The 19,102-nt window shown below is 36.7% G+C and overlaps 1 protein-coding gene across 1 annotated transcript in view; it reads right to left on the reverse strand.

The window, feature by feature from the left end:
* Positions 1–19,102, reverse strand: part of MYBL1 (v-myb avian myeloblastosis viral oncogene homolog-like 1) — a 52,320-nt gene that overhangs the window by 17,903 nt on the left and 15,315 nt on the right. The window contains exons 5-10 of the mRNA XM_011976476.1: positions 18,187–18,261; positions 17,501–17,605; positions 5,810–5,908; positions 4,088–4,456; positions 1,450–1,592; positions 584–698 (exon numbers count right to left, since the gene is read on the reverse strand). Of these exons, the coding sequence (XP_011831866.1) occupies positions 584–698; positions 1,450–1,592; positions 4,088–4,456; positions 5,810–5,908; positions 17,501–17,605; positions 18,187–18,261 (906 nt within the window). The remainder of the gene's footprint in view (positions 1–583; positions 699–1,449; positions 1,593–4,087; positions 4,457–5,809; positions 5,909–17,500; positions 17,606–18,186; positions 18,262–19,102) is intronic.

Here is a 19,102-nt window from a genome sequence, read left to right on the forward strand (position 1 = left end):
CAGAAAAGAGTTCCACTGACACCTGATCTGTTTTCTCTGGATGCTATAAAGCTAAGAATTCAAAACAAGCCAAGCAAGGATTTACAAGTTAAAGAAAAAGGTGGACACAAAATTCAAACTTAAAAATTAGGCAAGGTGCAGTGGCTCACACCTGTAATCCTAGCACTTTGGGAGGCCGAGGCGGGGGTGGATCACCTGAGGTCAGAAGTTCAAGACCAGGCTGGCCAATGTGGTGAAACCCCATCTCTACTAAAAATACAAAAATTAGCTGGGTGTGGTGGCGGGCACCTGTAATACCAGCTACTCAGGAGGCTGAGGCCTGAGGATCACTTAAACCCAGGGGGTGGAGGTTGCAATGAGCTGAGATCGTGCCACTTCACTCCAGCCTGGGCAACAAAGTGAGACTCCATGTCAAAAACAAAACAAAACAACAATAATAAAAAACTTGAAAATCAACAGATAAAGCTTTGTATCTGTTTCAGTAAACATCTTTTTTAAATGTTAAAAATCAAAGTGATAAAAATCACAATTTGTGTTTTTTTAAAATTAGGAAAATTATTAAAAATAAAATGAATATACATACCACAATTTTAAGAGGTCCATATTTTTTCTCCTGAGCAGCAAGCGCATTCTTAAAAGGAGTAGGAGTTCTTGGTGTGGTACCCAATATAGATCTTCTAATAGTAGGTGTTCTGAAACTATCCAATCATTTAGATATTTATGTTATAGTCACAATCTGATTGCATACGAGTTAATGAAAGCAAAGCAATTTAAGCACACACTAAATTTTCTCTCTCACACACACACACACATATATATATATGCTTCATCTAAACATTCTAAGACTATTTTACAGTATGCCTGCCTATGGTAATTCTGATTTCAATCACTCATCTTAAAATAGAAAAAAAGAATTAATACAGAAAAAAGTACTAGAAATGCTTTCATTGAAATCAAAGATACTATATTTAAGTTGGTTTTGACTGTCCTAAGGAGAAAACATAAGGCTATGATTTAAAAAAAAAAATTCTGGCCCAGCCCAGTGGCTCACGCCTGTAATCCCAGCACTTTGGGAGGCTGAGACGGGCAGATCACCTGAGGTCAGAAGTCCAAGACCAGCCTGGCCGACACAGTAAAATGCCATCTCTACTACACATACAATATTAACCAGGTATGGTGGCACATGCCTGTAATCCCAGCTACTCAGGAGCCTGAGGCAGGAGAATCACTTGAACCCGGGAGGTGGAGGTTGCAGTGAGCCGAGATCTCACCATTGCACTCCAGCCTGGGCAACGAGAGTGAAATTCCATCTCAAAAAAAAAAAAAAAAATTCTAAGTCCTGTAGGAATAGGGATTATGATACATGCTATTTATATGCACAAAAAGCTACTCTACTCTTGATATTGTGCTCCCCATTTTCTCTAACACAATTATTTAATACCTACTTACCCTACATTTTCCTTTTGATCTTTGGGAGTTGTTTCCTTATGAAGAGGAGTTGTAATGAGAACTTTCTGCCCACAAATAGGGGTTGATGTAAATGAAGGATTTTCTATATTAAGTTGTTCATTTCCAGGACATGTGTTGAAAAACTAAAAATGGAAGAGAGTTTAAAGATGATTTCTAGAACATCAAAATCCCTACACAAATATTAAACTAAGATTTTCAAATTATTTCTTCATACCGCTTTTAAAAAGCTTATGAATAATATTACACTTATACTCCATGGAAATTATGCTCCATGAGGGTAGGAATTTTTGTCTGGTTTGTTCATTTTTGTCTCCCCAGCTCTTAGAACAGTGTTTAGCACATATAGGAATTCAAGAAACATTTAACAAATATTCAAAAGTTACAAAAAAAATACTAAAAATTGTAAAAAGTGTATTATCAAATAGAGATCTATAGAAACTATAAACAGTTGCCGTGTTAAATCTAACAGTTTCATACAACAGTGTGTAACTGAAAAAAACAAGGTTTTTTTAGCTCTTATTAATAAATGACCTTAAGTGGCTTTTTCTATGAGAGTATTTTAATTTAGAATATAATTACGCTTTGCTGATGAGAAATACAGCTGTCTGGCAAATTTGCCTATCTAGAACACAGAACCTCTAAGAAGTCAAAATTGGTATCACAGAGTCCATCTTCTAAATTATATAATTTACAACTGTGAAATACTAATTATATTCACAATACAATTGTGAAATACTAATTTATTTTTGTAGTCAAAAATTAGAAACAGTGGTATGAAGCCATAGAAATGGCTTCAAAGCTCCTTATAACTAGAATGAAGTCTAGCTCTATCACTTCTGGCTCTGAATACTTGAATTTATTTTACCCTAAGATTAGTAATCAAACCCTCTTTTACAGGATAAAATCCAAGCAGTTTGCCATGGCAAACAAGCATCTTTCAGCCACTTCTACCTTAGAATTCACACTTCAATAAAAATTGCTAGTGTGCAAAACTCCAGAATAGAAAACTGCTAGTATGCCCAAGCCTACTTCACTTTCCCCAGTGCTTTTTAACTCTGAGAGCAGGTCTGGGGGTGAACAGACTATTCACATTGTAGTCTATACAAATGGCATTCCCTGAAGCATGGGTGCACAATTTTTAGAGATCTATGTTCTGCCAGATCCTACTTATCTCCCTAGCCTCAAAATATACCTCCAATAATATCCCAGCATTCTCCATGTTTATTTGACCATTAAACCCCCTTCTTCCCCCTTAAACTTTGTAGCCTCTGCCAAACACTTTCAGAAAACATCAGCTCCATCTCTTACTAACTGTTGCCTTTTACAAGTGGCTCAACTTCAGAATTTTATTCCACCTAACTCCTTTTGAAAGAGCATCAACTGAGATGCTATAAGAAAAGTGTTTGGAGGCCGGGCCGGTGGCTCACGCCTGTAATCCCAGCACTTTGGGAGGCGGATGTGGGCAGATCACCTAAGGTTGGGAGTTCGAGACCAGCCTGACCAACATGGAGAAACCCGTCTCTAATAAAAATACAAAATTAGCCAGGCATGGTGGCGCATGCCTGTAATCCCAGCTACTGGGGAGGCTGAGGCAGGAGAATCACCTGAACCCAGGAGGCAGAGGTTGCGGTGAGCCGAGATGGTGCCATTGCACCCCAGCCTGGGCAATAAGAGCAAAACTCCACCTCAAAAAAAAAAAAAAAAAAAGTTTGGCAAACAGCCTGGAGCATAGCAAGTGTTCAATAGGAAACTGTCCTAACATAAACATCTACTGTCCAGGGGTATTATAAGAGAAGAAAGTAAGTAGGTAGTTCTGGACATCCTTGGGAAACCTCTTGACACATTAAATTCTTACAGTAAGCAATTATCTAAGTTTCTTCCAAAGAACGTTAAAAGGAAACATTCAGCGGGCAAACTAAATAAATTACTTTAAATAGGTAAGGTCACTTTAAACTTTATCAGGTGTATCTATCGCACAGTAGTCAGTCAGGAAACTGGATCTCAGTCTCAGCCTTGCATTAGATAACTTTGGGCAAATCAATTTTACCTTTCCAGGCTTGTTTTATGATGAGTTCTATAAAGATATGGGACTACAAGATAAAGAAAATGTCTCTCTAAACACTGTAGTATAATATCATGCAGAACCGGGAGCAGTGGCTCACGCCTGTAATCTCAGCACTTTGGGAGCCAAGGCAGGTGGATTACTTGAGTTCAGGAGTTCAACACCAGCCTGGGCAACATGGCGAAACCCCATCTCTACAAAAAATACAAAAATTAGCTAGGTGTGGTGGCACGCATCTATAGTCCAGGCTACTTGGGGGCTGAGGCGGGAAGATCACTTGAGCCTGGGTGGTTGAGGCGGCAGTGTGCCATGTCTGTGCCATTGCACTCCACCCTGGGCAACAAAACAAGACCCTGTCTCCAATATATATATATGCCACTATTACATTTTGTGAGATACTTTCTAATCTCTCAGAGTTCAGTATTCTCAAGTATACATTTAAACACATTATTTTTTTATGTTATCAAAGTTACCAACTGCTAGTAAGGATATTAAAGATCTAATTTAATCTAACTCATTGACATTTAGAAACATAAACAAAATCAACACCGCTACCTGTGAAGGAGAAAATGGTAGTGTTTTCAGTGGTGTATGTTTTAGCGCTGTATTACCACCATCGTTCAATGAGCCATCCCTAAGTTCGCTGCCTGGGGAAAGGCCCACTCGCATTTTTCTCTTCTTTCTGAGGATGGCTGGTGGAGTGCTAAACTTGGCTACATTTGGGGATGTTAAAGGAACAGCTTCACTGTTGCCACCATTACAAGTGTTTTTTTTCCCTTCAAGTACAAGACTGACGTTAAATTGGCATTCCATGGCTCCTTCATTGTGCTGAATTCTCATTAATTTAACTGGGGTGGATTTGATAGGAGAAGCAGCAGCATCAGAAATATCAAAACTGGTAACATCACTCCATGCTACAGGATCCTGCAATAAATTAAACTGTTAATAAAGTTAATGCTATAACCTAGTTAAATCTGATCTTGAACACAGGATGATGATTTCCACAGAGTTAATTAACAACTCATTTTATCAGTGGAAACGCTTTCCTTGGACATTTTTTTTTTAAGCAAGGTCATTTGAGAGGAACAGATTATGGCTTTCCTATGATTCCAGAATACATAATAGTTCATCTAATTCAGTAGTTGAAGCTTACTGTCAAAGTATTTTAAGAAGAACAAATTGTAAGTTATTATCAAAAATTAAGTTATTATCAAAAAGTATAATTCGTTATAAAACTTCACATTCTACTCCACATCAGGAAGACACCATCAAATTCTGCATAATCATTTGGTAATGTGTATTGAACATGTTAAAAATGGTGATACACTTTGATCCAGAAATTCAATTTAACCTAAAGACATAATCATGATTTTGCACAAAGCTTTATATGTTATTCGTAATGCTGAAAAGCTAGACACTACCTAAATGTCCAATAATAATAGTACATTGGGTAAATATATTTTCTTATATTCATCTGATGGAATACTACAAAGCCCCTAAAATTCAAATTTAGGCCAGGCATGGTGGCTCACGACTGTAATCCCAGCACTTTGGGAGGCCGAGGTGGGAGGATCACTTGAGGTCAGGAGTTCGAGACCAGCCTGGCCAACATGAGGAAACTCCATCGCCACTAAAAATATAAAAATTAGCTGGGTATGGTGGCAGGCACCTGTAATCCCGCTACTCAGAAGGCTGAGGCAGGAGAATCGCTTGAACCCAGGAGGCAGAGGTTGCAGTGAACTGAGATTGTGCCACTGTACTCCAGCCTGGGCGACAGAGTGAGACTCCATCTTAACAACAACAACAAAAAATTCAAGTTTAAAAAAGTTAAAGAAACAGAAACATGCTTATGACAGGGTGGAAAAAAAAATCCACAAATGTAATACAGAAGTGTATTTTTGGGTTTAAAAATATAATGCGTTCTCTAAGTATAGAACACAGACTGAAAGGAAAATATCAAATTATTAACTCTGGGTTTATGAAACATTTTAATTTTCTTTTTTACAGTTTTCTCTAGTTTCCAGCTTTCTCTAATGCACCTGTATAACTTATATAATAAAAAATGAATTAAGTTTTTAATTTTTAAAAATTCCTCAAAAGGCCCATATTTGAGAAAATTTTAAACTTTTTTCCCCTAGAAGCCACTGCAAAATACCAGAACAAAATTAAGTATGGCATACAAAACATAAAACTGGTCAATGTCCAAAACTCAGTTTCTGAGCATGAAATCATGTAACTAAAATTGAACTTTTGATAATCTTACAATTTTTTACTTACAGATTCAATAAGTTCTAGAGTCTCTGCAAATTCTGGGATGGTCTGCAAAGAGGACAACACAGCGTTGGCCTCCACGGCCAGGAACTTTGTGGGTGAATTCTGCTGAGCAGACACAGGCTGATTTTCATCCATACTGTAAAACTCACTAGTGTGCTCGTCAAGGCTATTTAGAGTATTAGACATGTTATCATCCATGAGGAAACTACCAGACCAGCTAGAAAAACTTCCAGGCTGCTAAAAGTACAAAAGAAATTTTAATATTATTTGTCATTCTCAATGTAGGCATAAATTCAGATTTCAACACATTTCAATTAGGCTAAAAATATAGTAGCAAATATTTTGTCTTTCCTCAAATCGGTATACTTCTTTTCATTAAACTACATGCTTTGACTATGTTTTTTTCTAATTAAAATTTTTAATCTATACAATCATGATGAGATAAAACAAGCATTGACATACAACATAAAGTCCAAACTCTTAGAATTTGGCTACTCCCTTCCTTCCAAACTTAATTTCTCAACACTTCTACTCAAGAGCTATATATTTAAATCTTACCAGGTATATCTATTTATTCCTGGTAGTTATCAGGAATACCCAACTATAGCACTTGCAATTCTCCCAATGAATTATACTATTTTGACCTTGAGTGCCTTTGCACATATTGCTGCTCCCTTTATCTATTAATAAAATGCTCTGTAACCTACTGACCAGGGAAGCTATTCTTTTTTTTTTCCTGAGGTGGGAGTTTTCACTCAGTTGTCCAGGCTGGGGTACAGCGGTGCGATCTCGGCTCACTGCAACCTCCACCTCCTGGGTTCAAGCAATTCTCCTGCCTCAGCCTCCTGGGTAGCTGGGATTACAGGCACCCACTACCACACTCAGCTAATTTTTTGTATTTTTAGTAGAGACGGGATTTCACCATGTTGGCCAGGCTGGTCTCAAACTCCTGACCTCAGGTGACCTGCCCACCTTGGCCTCCCAAAGGGAAGCTATTCTTACCACACAGTTCAAATACTGGAAAGTACTTCATCTGATTGTACACTTTTATCTGCTTCATTTATAATAATGTTCTAATTCATTTATCTTGCTAACATATAATCACTGTCCTTCAAGGCTGAGTTCAATTAGGACTTCTTCCAGGAACCTTTCCCTGGTGACAACAATCTAAATCAAGCACCTCTCCTATATGTTACCATAAACTTTGTGACTCACAAATTGTCAAAAGTCAAAGAGAGAATTCTAAAAATAGCACGAGAGACTAGGTACGGTGGCTCATGCCTATAGTCCCAGCACTTTGGGAGGTCGAGGCAGGCAGATTGCTTGAGCCCAGGAGTTTGAGAACAGTTTGGCCAACATAACGAAACTCCATTTCTACAAAAAATACAAAAATTAGCTGGGCATGGTATCACGCGCCTGTAGTCCCAGAACTCAAAAGGCTGAGGTGAGGGCATCACTTGAACCCAAGAAGTCAAGGCTGCAGCAAACTGTGATCACACCACCACACTCCAGCCTGGGTGAGAGGGAGACCCTTATCAAAAGAAAATTAAAAATAAAAATTGCAAAGTAAAAGTATTACATCACACATAAGGAAATCCTTATTAGATAACAGCAGATTTATCTGAAAAAACCTTACAGGCCAGAAGAGAATGAAATGATATATTTGAGAAGTACTGAAAAAAAAAAAAAAATGCCTGCCAAGAATACCCAGCAAAGCTATCCTTCAGAAATGAGGGAGAAATAAAAGTCTTTCCCAGACTTTTTCTTTTTAAATGGTGGCAATTCATCACCACTAGATCAGCCTTACAAGAAGTGCTCAAAAAAGTCCTGTATCTGAAAGCAAAAAGATAACAAACACTATTATGAAAATATGTAAACGAATAAAATTCACTAGTAGAGCAGGTACACAAAGGAGAAAGATAAAATAATCAAACCACTGTACTACAGAAAATTACCAAACTGCAACAATAAACATTAAGGGAGGAAGAAAGAAACAAAGAATATACAAAACCAGAAAATAATTAACAAAATGAAAAGAGTTAAGTCTTCACATATCAGTAATAACCTTGAATGTAAACAGATTAAATTCCACACTTAAAAGATATAGACTAGCTGAATGGATTAAAAAACACATGACCCAACTATATGCTGCCTATAAAAACTCATGTCACCTATAAAGACACATATGGACCAAATGTAAAAGGATGGAAAAAGATATTCTATGCAAACAGAAACTAAAAGCAAGCAGGAATAGCTATACTCATTATCAGATAAAGCATAATTTAAGTTAAAAACTATAAAAAGAAACTGGGCATGGTAGCACATGCCTGCAACCACAGCACTTTGGGAGGCCAAGTCGGGCTCAGGAGTTCGAAATCAGCCTCGGCAACATAGCAAAACCCCATCTCCACAAAAGTAAATAAATAAATAAATAAAAATAATAATTAGCTGGACATGGCAGCACACGCCTGTGGTCCCCACTACTTAGGCGGCTGAGGTGGGAGGATCACCTTAGCCTGGGAAGTTGAGGTTGCAGTGAGCCGAGATCACAGCACTGTATTTCAGCCTGGGGGACGGAGTGAAACCCTGCCTCAAAAAAACAAAACAAAACAAACAAAAAAGAACACCCTATAAAAAAAGACAAAGAAGGTCAATATATAATGATAAAGAGATCAATTCAGCAAGAGAATATAATTGCAAATATATATACACCAATATCAGAGTGCCTAGCTACATCAAGCAAATATTATTTGATCTAAAAGGAGTAATAGACTCCAATACAAAATAGTTGGAGCCTTCAACAGCCCACTCTCAGCAATGAAAGATCATCTAGACAGAAAAATCAACAAAGAAACAAACATTGGCTTTAAATTGAACATTTATACCGAATGAACCTAACAGCCATCTACAGAGTATTTCATGCAATATCTGCAGAATATACATTCTTTTCATCAGCACATTCTCCAGGACAGACCACACATTAGGCCACAAAATAAGTCTGAACAAATTTAAAAGAATTAAAGTCACATCAAGTGTCTTTTTTGACCACAGTGAAATAAAACTAGAAATCAATAACAAAAGGAACTTTTGAAATTGTAAACAGAAATTAAACAACATGCTCCTGAACAACCAATAGGTCAATGAAGAAACTAAGAAGGAAACCAAAACATTTCTGGAAACAAATGAAAGTAGAAACACAACATACCAACACCTACGGGATATAGCAAAAGCAGTATCAAAAGGGAAGTTTGTAGCAATAAATGCATACATCAAAAAAGTAGAAACATTTCAAATAAACAATGTAGCTAGAAAAATAAGAACAAACCAAACCCAAAGCTAGTAGAGGAAAATCAAAAGCAGAAATAAACGAAATTGAGACAAACAAATACTATGAAAGGAGAAGTTGGCTTTTTAAAGAAATAAACAAAATTGACAAACTGCTGGCCAGACTAACCAAGAAAAAAAAGACCCAAATAAATAAAATCAAAAACAAAAAAGGAGACACTACAACTGATACCACAGGCATACAAACGATCATTAGAGGCTATTATGAATAACTATGCATCCAATTAGAAAACTTAGCAGAAATGGATAAACTTCTGGACAGATATAACCTATCAAGATTGAACCAAGAAGAAACAGAAAACCTGAACAGACCAATTACAAGTAGCAAGATTGAATCTATAATAAAACGTCTCCTGTAAAAGTAAAGCCCAGGACCCAATTCATTGCAGAATTCTATCAAACATACAAAGAAGAACTATCAATTCTTTTCAAATTCTCTCAGAAAACTGAAGAGTAAGGAACATTTCTAAACTCATTCTACAAGGTCAGCATTACCCTGATACCAAAACCAAATAAAAAAACTGTAAGCCAATATCCCTGATGAACATAGATGCAAAAAGACATTCACCAAGATCAGACAGAATTTATCCCAGGGATGTAAGCATGATTCAACCTACATAAATCAATAAATAAAATCAAATATCAATAAAGATTATCTTAATAGACATGAAAAATCATTTGATAAAATTCAACACCCCTTCATGATAAAAACTCTCGACAAGTTAACTGTAGAAAAAACATACCTCAACACAATAAAGGCCATATATGACAAAACCACAGCCAACATCATACTGAACAAGGAAAAGCTGAAAGCTTCTTCTCTAAGATCTCAAATGAGACAAGGATGCCCATTTTTACCACTTTTATTCAACTCAGTACTGGAAGTCCTAGCCAAAGCAATTAGGCAAGAGAAAAAAAAAAGGCATCCAAAATGGAAAAAAGGAAGTCAAGCTGTCCCCATTTGCAGACAACATGAACTTACATATAGAACACCCTATAACAACCTTACATAAAGTTCCTCAAAAAAAACTCTTAGAACTGATAAACAAATTGGGTAATGTCGCAGGATAAAACATCAACACACAAAAAATCAGTTGTATTTTGGCTGGGCATGGTGGTTCACACCTGTAATACCAGCACTTTGGAAGGACAAGGCAGGAGGATCATTTGAGGTCAGGAGTTCAAGACCAGCCTGGGCAACATAGCAAGACCCCCATCTCTAAAACTAAAAAATAAATCAGTATTGTTTCTATACACCAACAACAAACTAGCACAAAAAGAAATCAAGAAAGCAGTGCCATTTACAATAGCTACAAAAAAATAATAATAATACGTAGGATAAATTAAACCAAGAAGGTAAAAGATTCCTGCAAGAAAAACTACAAAACACTGATAAAAGAAATTTAAGAGGACATGAAAAAATACAAAGATCTCCCATATTCAAGAATTAGAATAATAAATATTGTGAAAATGACCATATTACCAAAAGTAATCTACAGTTCAGTGCAATCTTTATTAAAATACCAATGACATTCTTCCCCAAAGTAGCAAAAACAATGCTAAAATTCATTTAAAAAACTACAAATAGTTAAAGTAATCCTGAGCAAAAAAACAAACAAGCAAAAACAAAAACAAAGCTGGAGGCATCACACTAACAGGCTTCCAAATATTCTATATAGAGCTGTAGTAACCAAAACAGCATGGCACTGGGACAGAATACAGAACACAGAAATAAATACACGCATTTACAGCCTTTCAACAAAGGCACTAAGAACACTCATTGAAGAAGAGACAGTCTCTTCAATAAATAATGCTGGGAAAACTGGATATCCATATGCAGAAAAATGAAACTAGCTCCCTATCTCTCACCATATTAAAAAAAAAAAAAAACCAAAAACCTCTTTTTTTGTGAAAGAAGAAAATCAATTCAAAATGGATGAAAGACTTAAATGTAAGACCTAAAGTATAAAACCACTAGAAGAAAACATAAAGGCTGGGCGCAGTGGCTCATGCCTGTAATCCCAGCACTTTGGGAGACCAAGGCAGGCATATTACTTGAGGTCAGGAGTTCGAGACCAACCTGGCCAACGTGGTGAAACTTCATCTCTCCTAAAAATACCAAAAAATTAGCTGGGCGTGGTGGCAGGTGCCTTTAATCCCAGCTACTCAGGAGGCTGAGGCAAGAGAACTGCTTGAACCCGGAAGGTGGAGGTTGCAGTGAGCCGAGATCACGTCACTGCCACTGCACTCTAGCCTGGGTGACAAGAATGAGGCTTCGTCTCAAAAAAAGAAAGAAAACATAGGAGAAATGTTTTAGGATGTTGTTTGGGCAAAGATTTTATGGGGAAGATCTCAAAAACACAGGCAGTAAAAGCAAAAATAGACAAATGGGATTATATTAGGGCTAAATAGAAGCTAAAAAGCTTCTGCACAGCAAAGGAGTCAATTAACAGAGTGAAGAGAGAAACGATGTGCAGGATGGGAGAAAATATTTGCAAACTATTAACCAACAAGGGATTAATATCTAGACTATACAAGAAACTCAACAGCAAAAAATACTAAAAATAATCTGGTTTGGGTTTGGTTTTTTGGTTTTTTTGTTTTTGTTTTTGTTTTTTTTTTTGAGATAAGGACTGGCTCTTCTGCTCAGGCCGCACTGCAGTGGTACCATCCCAGCTCACGGCAACCTCCCCACCTCCCAGGCTCAAGCCATCCTCCCACCTCAGCATTTTGAGTAGCTGGGACTACAGGCGCTCACCACCACGCCTGGCTAAGTTTTATATTTTTTGTAGAGATGGGGGTTTCACCATGTTGCCCAGGCTGGTCTCGAACTTGTGATTTCAAGCAATCTACCCACCTTAGCCTATCAAAGTGTTGGAATTACAGACATGAGACAAGGTGCCCAGCCAATAATCTGACTTAAAATAGGCAAATGAGCTGAACCAATATTTATCAAAAGAAAACAAACAAATGGACAATGGGTATATTTAAAAATGCTCAATATCACTAGTCATCAGGGAAATGCAAATCAAAACCACGACGAGATATCGTCTTACCCTTGTCAGAATGACTATTATCAAAAAGACAAAAAATAACAGATGCTGGCAAAGATGTGGAGAAAGGGGAACTCTACTGTTGGAAGGAATATAAATTAGTACAGCCGTTATGAAAAACACCATGGAGGCTCTTCAAAAAACTAAAAATAGACTATGATATGATCCAGTAATCCCACTACTGGGTATGTATCCAAAGGAAAGAAAATCATATATGTACTCCCATGTTCATTATGGCACTATTCACAGATATGGATTCAACCTAATGCCTATCAACAGAAGAATAAAGAAAGAAAATGTGCTGTGTCTATATATTTATACACACACACACACACACACACAACCACATAATACTATTTAGCCATAAAAAAACCATGAAATTCTATCATTTGTGGCAACACAAATCAACTTGGAGGACATTATGTTAAATGAAATAAGCCAGGCAGAGAAAGATAAACACTGCAGGTTCTCACTTACATGTGGAAGCTAAAAAAGTAGAGCTCATAGAAGTATAGAGAAAAATAGTGGCTACTAGAGGAGAAGAAGGGGAGCCAAGGAAGGGGAGGGGAGAAGGGAGAGTAGCCAAAAGTTGGTTAATGGATATATAAGTACAACTAGAGAGGAAGAGTAAGTTCCAGTGTTCTATAGCACTATAGGATAACTATAATTAACAGCAACTTATATTTTTAAATAGCTCTAAGAGCAGGGTTTAAATGTTCCCAACACAAAGAAATGATAAATGTTTGAGGTGATGGATGTGCTAATTACCATGACTTGACCAAGACACATTGCATACGTGTATCAAAATAGTACACTGTACACCCAGTAAATATGTACAATTACTATGTATCCATTAAAAATAATAATAAAAGCAAAAAAAAACCCTTGTGTCTTATTTTATCATATAGTATCCTGTTTCTTGTCTACATTCCCATTGCAGAGTAAAACCTGAAGTCAGAGACTATGTCACTTTTCTTTATCTCTTCAGAAATGTACACTAGGCAATTTATCTTGCAAGCCTAGTTTTCTAGTGTTTTATAATAAAAAATAAGAAAAGAGGCCTTGAAGAGTTATGAATGAGAAACAACATGTGAAGTGTGTAGCACTGTTCAACAGAACTTTCTGAGATGATGAAAATGTTCTGTATTTCCAGCTGCTCAATAGGAGCCACTACCCATATAAGCAACTGATACGTGGCTAGTGCAACTAAAAAACTGAATTTTAAATTTTATTTAAAATTAAATATGGCTAGTAACTACCATATGATAGAGAGCACATTGAAAGTCTATAGGAAGCACTGAATAATGGTAACTAATACTACTAAAAGTAAAAATTTTCAGAATGTTCTAGAGATTCACAACAAAATGTTACATTTCAACTTAAATAAGGTAATAAAACACTGTTGCAAAGCAAATTCGACCTGTTTTAAAAATAAAAGAAATTAATCTTATTTCATTATTTCCTATTTCATTAGCATAGCTACCTTCTGACTTGACAATCACTTTCAGGAGACAGCATGGTTCTCCTGTCATGCTGGAGGGAACATGTGGTTCCCTCCAAACCACACACCTTTCAGTTAGTATGCAGGTGAGAAAAAGATCCAACACACAAAGAGGGCGATAACTGGACCCAGTGAAAAAACCATAGGTTACAATCAGACAGACCTAAATGTGAATCTCTTTTTCTTTTTTTTTTTCTTTTTTTTTGAGACAGGGTCTCGCTCTGTCGTCCAGGCTGGAATGCCCTGGCCCAATCTCGGCTCACTGCAAACTCCACCTCCCAGGCTCGAGTGATCCTCCCACCTCAGCTTCCCGAGTAGCTTGGGACTACAGGGGCACACCACCACGCCTGGTTTTTGTATTTTTTGCAGAGACGGGGTTTTGCCATGTTGACCAGCCTGGTCTCCAACTCCTGGCCTCAAGTGATCTGCCCGCCTCAGCCTCCGAAAGTGTTGGGATTACAGGTGTGAGTCACCATATTCAGTCTTAAATGTGAACTCTCTAATGAAATTCTACCCTCTTAACAGTGTTAACACCAGGATTACCAAGCATACATATAAAACATTCACAAGAGTAGAGCACAATTGATACTCAGTAAAATGGCAGTCAATATTATCATATAACTGTTTAGAAAAAAAACCGTTAGGCAGGGCATGGTGGCTCATGCCTGTAATCCCAATACTTTGGGAGGCTGAGGTAGGTGGATCATGAGGTCAGGAAATCAAGACCATCCTGGCCAACATGATGAAACCCCGTTTCTACTAATAATACAAAAATTGGCTGGGTGTGGTGGCACGTGCCTGTAATGTCAGCTACTCGGGAGGCTGAGGCAGGAGAATCGCTTGCACCAGGGAGTTGGAGGTTGCAGCGAGCGACAGTGCAAGACTCCATCTCAAAAAGAAAGAAAAAAAATGCTTTATATGTGTATGGAGTCTATTCTACTGGCTGCAGCAACTTCCCTCTAGAATTCAGAATATGCTTATTCAACCAAATCTTTATGAGAATGGATTTTAGATAGTGAGTTCTAAAAAGAAAATAACTTTCTTTCTTCCTTTTTAATGCAAAATATTCATTCTTTTACTTATATTTTTCCTGTTAAATTAAAAAAGGGTAAGATTCTATTTAAAAAATCCAAAATGGTTTAAACATGATATAATCATCTACAAATGTTGATTCTCTCACCATAAATCTTTGTGGCTTTTTTTTTTTTTTTTTTTTTTGAGACAGGGTCTTACTCTGTCACCCAGGCTGAAGTACAGTGGTATGATCATAGCTCACTGCAGCCTCAGCCTCCCAGGCTCAAGCAGTCCTCCCATCTCAGCCTCCTGAGTAGCTGGAACCACAGGCATGTGTCACCACGCCTATCCAATTCTTTTTAAATTTTTTGTAGAGGTGGGATCTCACCTGCCAAGGCTGGTCTCAAACTCCTGGGCTTAAGTGACCCTCCCACCTCAGCTTCTCAAAGTCCTGAGATTACAGGCATAAGCCACCAAGCCCAGCCTATTTGTAGCTTCCTAACAAAAACAAATTAACTTTAAGGTAAGTATATGTCAGGTCTTCCTAGTTGCTCATGGTTTTTGCAGTTTCAAAACAGAAACTGCAACATAGGGAAATCCTGTCTCTACAAAAAGTGTATTTTTAATTAGCCAAGTGTGGTGGCACACACCTGTGGTCTTAGCTACCCAGGAAGCTGAGGTGGGAGGACTGCTTAAACCCAGGAGGCTGAGGCTGCAGTGAGCCATGATCGTACCACTGCACTCCAGCCTGGGCAACAGACCAAGACCCTGACTCAAAAACCAAAAAACGGAAATTGCTTTTCTTATAATACATATCTTGCCTATTATAATCAATAAATATCATTTTTATTAATATCCTCTTAAGTAGTATAAAGACATCACCAGTTGCCTCATAATACTATTTCAAGATTTCAGGTTATCTTTGTAGTAATTTTGCCTGAGTTCCCAGTCACTCTCAGTATTCTGTCCTCTCATTTAGTCCCAAACAAAAAACAAAGAAACCCTTTTCTAAATGTAAAAAGGGGCGAGGAATGGTGGCTCAAGTCTGTAATCCCAGTACTTTGGGAGGCCAAGGTGGGCAAATCACTTGAGGTTAGGTGTTCAAGACTAGGGTGAAACGCCATCTCTACTAAAAAAATTTTTTAAATTAGCTGGGCATGTTGTTACATGCCTGTGATCCCAGCTACTCGGGAGGCTGAGGCAGGAGAATCACTTGAACCCAGGAGCCTCCTGGGTAGTTAGGACCACAGTTGTGCACCACCACACTTAGCTAATTTAAAAAAAAAAAAAAAAAACTTTTTGTAGAGCCAAGATTGCGCCACTGCACTCCAGCTTGAATGAGAGTGAGACTCTGTCTAAAAAAAAATAAAATTATAAGGCTCAAGGCATTATTTTAAATTTTTAAAAATGTTATTTAAAGGAAGGGTAGAGTGAAGGGAGGGATAGGGAAATATGCGTTAAAGAATACAAAATCACAGCTAGATAGAAGGAACAAGTTCTAGTGTTCTATATCACTGTAGGATGACTATAGTTAACAATATTAAATAGTTTCAAATAGTTAGAAGGGGAGATATTGAATGTTCCCAAGACAGAGAAATTATAAGTATGTGAGATGATGGATATGCTAATTACCATGATCTGGTCAATATACATCACATGTATGGAAACATCACTATGTACCCCATGAAAATGTACAATTATTTCCCAATTTAAAAATTTTAATTTAAAAACCTAAAAAAAAGTCATTTAAGTATAAACTTGTATCTTTCTTTTAACCAATCTAGCATAACCTGCTTAATTCTACTAGGATAATTACCTTTGATCCTAATTTAACACTCCTAGTCTCATCAACCAAATCTTACACAATAGTTTTCACATGGGGTAACCAACGCCCAACATCTATATAAAATTTTTTCTTTTACAAGAATTGTTTAGAAAGCATAAAATCTAAATGTTCCTTTTCCCATATATTTTTAGTGTCATTACTTTCTTTAATTTACTGAGCTCATATTCTAAATCTAGTAAATAGGAAAAAATTTTAAAGAGAATAAAAGTAATTTTGGAGCTTATAAATCCCTCTACATCTATTCGATTCTTTATTTTAAAAAGAATTAAAACCATCATTACATGGAATGTCTAAAATAACGCCAAAGCCTAATCTAAACATACATAATTTTCACAAATATATATGTGTGTGTATATATAGAGAGTTTACTTTACACCTGCTTTGCATTTATGACTCAAGAAGTATCCTAACACAGAACATTGTAAATTATGCTCAAAGAAATGTATATCAAAATCAGGCAACCTTGGGCCAGGCACAGCGGCTCACACCTATAATCCCAGCACTTTAGGAGGCCAAGGCAGGAGAATCGCTTGAGCCCAGGAGTTTGAGACCAGCCTGAGCAGCACGGTGAAATCCTGTCTCTACAAAAATAAAAAATAAAAAAAAATTTGTCAGGCATGGTGGCAGGCACCTGTAGTCCCAGCTACTTGAGAGGCTGAGGTGGGGCATCATTTGAGCCAAGGAGGTCAAGGCTTCAGTGATCAGTGATTACACCACTGCATTTCTGCCTGGGTGACAGAGCAAGATCCTGTCTCAAAAAGAAAAAGAAAAAATCAGGCAACCTGAAAGTTGCAAATGAAAAAAATAACAAAACCATTTTTACTCCATATTAAAATCTGCAGTCATACTGAGTATGCTTTCTAGCTGATAAAAATGACAAAAAGCATATATGAAAGATTCTAACAATACAAATAACACTTAAGCTTATTTCTTACTGATGGAATTCGCTTTCTTCTAACTTCATTCTCAGCTGACATAAGCAGCAACTCAAGTTCCTTTATTTTCTTTTCCTTATCAGGATCTTCATCAATGAAGGGTTGCTAAAATAAGTTAAATAAAAGAGAAAACAGGCTACTTACATAATTGCTTTATTATTAGTGTTCTCATGTTTATTTTCTTCTATGCAACATGAAATATATTTTTTCTAATAAAGCTTAATGCTACTAAATACTAAATATTCATTATTACAATCCCTCTGGTATCTAAAGAGCTGCTGGTAAATATTTTCAACTTAACAGATTTGGGAAAATTTTAATGCCTTAAAAAAATGTTGCATCATCTATATCAGCTGAAATGTATGTTTGGAATATTTTAGATTTTTAAATCTTAATACATACATTCTATACAATTTAGCAAAAATATGTCCATTCACAACTTGAATGCTTTACCTTGAAAGAATGAAAGGACTACCATACTGGTATCGTTAATCATCTTATACTTGTACGGTTTATATTTCTTAAACCCCACTTACACACTTTCTTCTTTAAGGTTAGAGTACTCCAAGTAGGACAGATCATATTATTTTTATACTAGTTTAATAAATGAGGAAATAGATACTATTAGGCTTTTTAAAATGTGACTGAACACATTTCCTTTGGTTTTTGTTGTAAATAAAAGTTACCTGAATAAAGGCAGAAGTAGGCTGAACATGTTCTATACAATTGCCTTCAGGTGACACATACTGATACCCAGGTATCTAAAAAGTAATTAATGCATTTTATCACACACATAATGATATATAAATGTTTAAAATCTAAAGCAAATGACAAAAACTTTTGAAATAGTATCAACATAAAAAACTTAGAAAGTACCTGTATTAATTTTGAAATTTTATACCTATAATACTTTCTTATCTATTAAATAATAACTACAGCTCCAATCCTAGAACCTATGGATTAAAAGTTATAACACTTAGAAAAGACTTTTTTTCCCAGATGAAATATGAGAATTACTTAGCCTAGATTTATCAGCCAGTTTATTAAATCTGACATTCCCCATATATATTTAAACATCTACTATTAGAAGGGTTGCTCTATCTCCTAGAGAAAACAAAGTAATTGTGTTCCTATGTGTCCATATGAATGAAGCACTCACAAGGACAGAGAATGAAGCAAGTTTTCAATGTTCATATCTCCTACTTTTATCACCACTCCATGCGAAAGGCTTCTCCTATTACTTGTCTTAGAAAAACAATCAGAATCACTCATATACTTTTAATAGATATACTTATGATAGGCTACGTATCATTCTGCTTCTTTCCTAAAACATCTGTAATAAGAATTTTCAAGATACATATAAATTTAGTAGGCAGTAGTGGGAAGACATATGAGAGAAGGTGTTTTTAAAAGCCTTAAAATTGGGGCTGGGTGCAGTGGCCCAACCCTGTAATTCCAGCACTTTGGGAGGCTGAGGGAGTATGGTTGCTTGAGCCCAGGAATCCAAGACCAGCCTGGGCAACATGGCAAGACCCTGTCTTTACAAAAAATTAAAAAATTAGCTGGGTGTAGTGGAGCATGCCTATAGTCCCAGCTACTCAG

This window comes from Mandrillus leucophaeus, unplaced genomic scaffold (assembly GCF_000951045.1).
Source record: "Mandrillus leucophaeus isolate KB7577 unplaced genomic scaffold, Mleu.le_1.0 Scaffold167, whole genome shotgun sequence".
In the NCBI taxonomy this organism is placed as follows: domain Eukaryota; kingdom Metazoa; phylum Chordata; class Mammalia; order Primates; family Cercopithecidae; genus Mandrillus; species Mandrillus leucophaeus.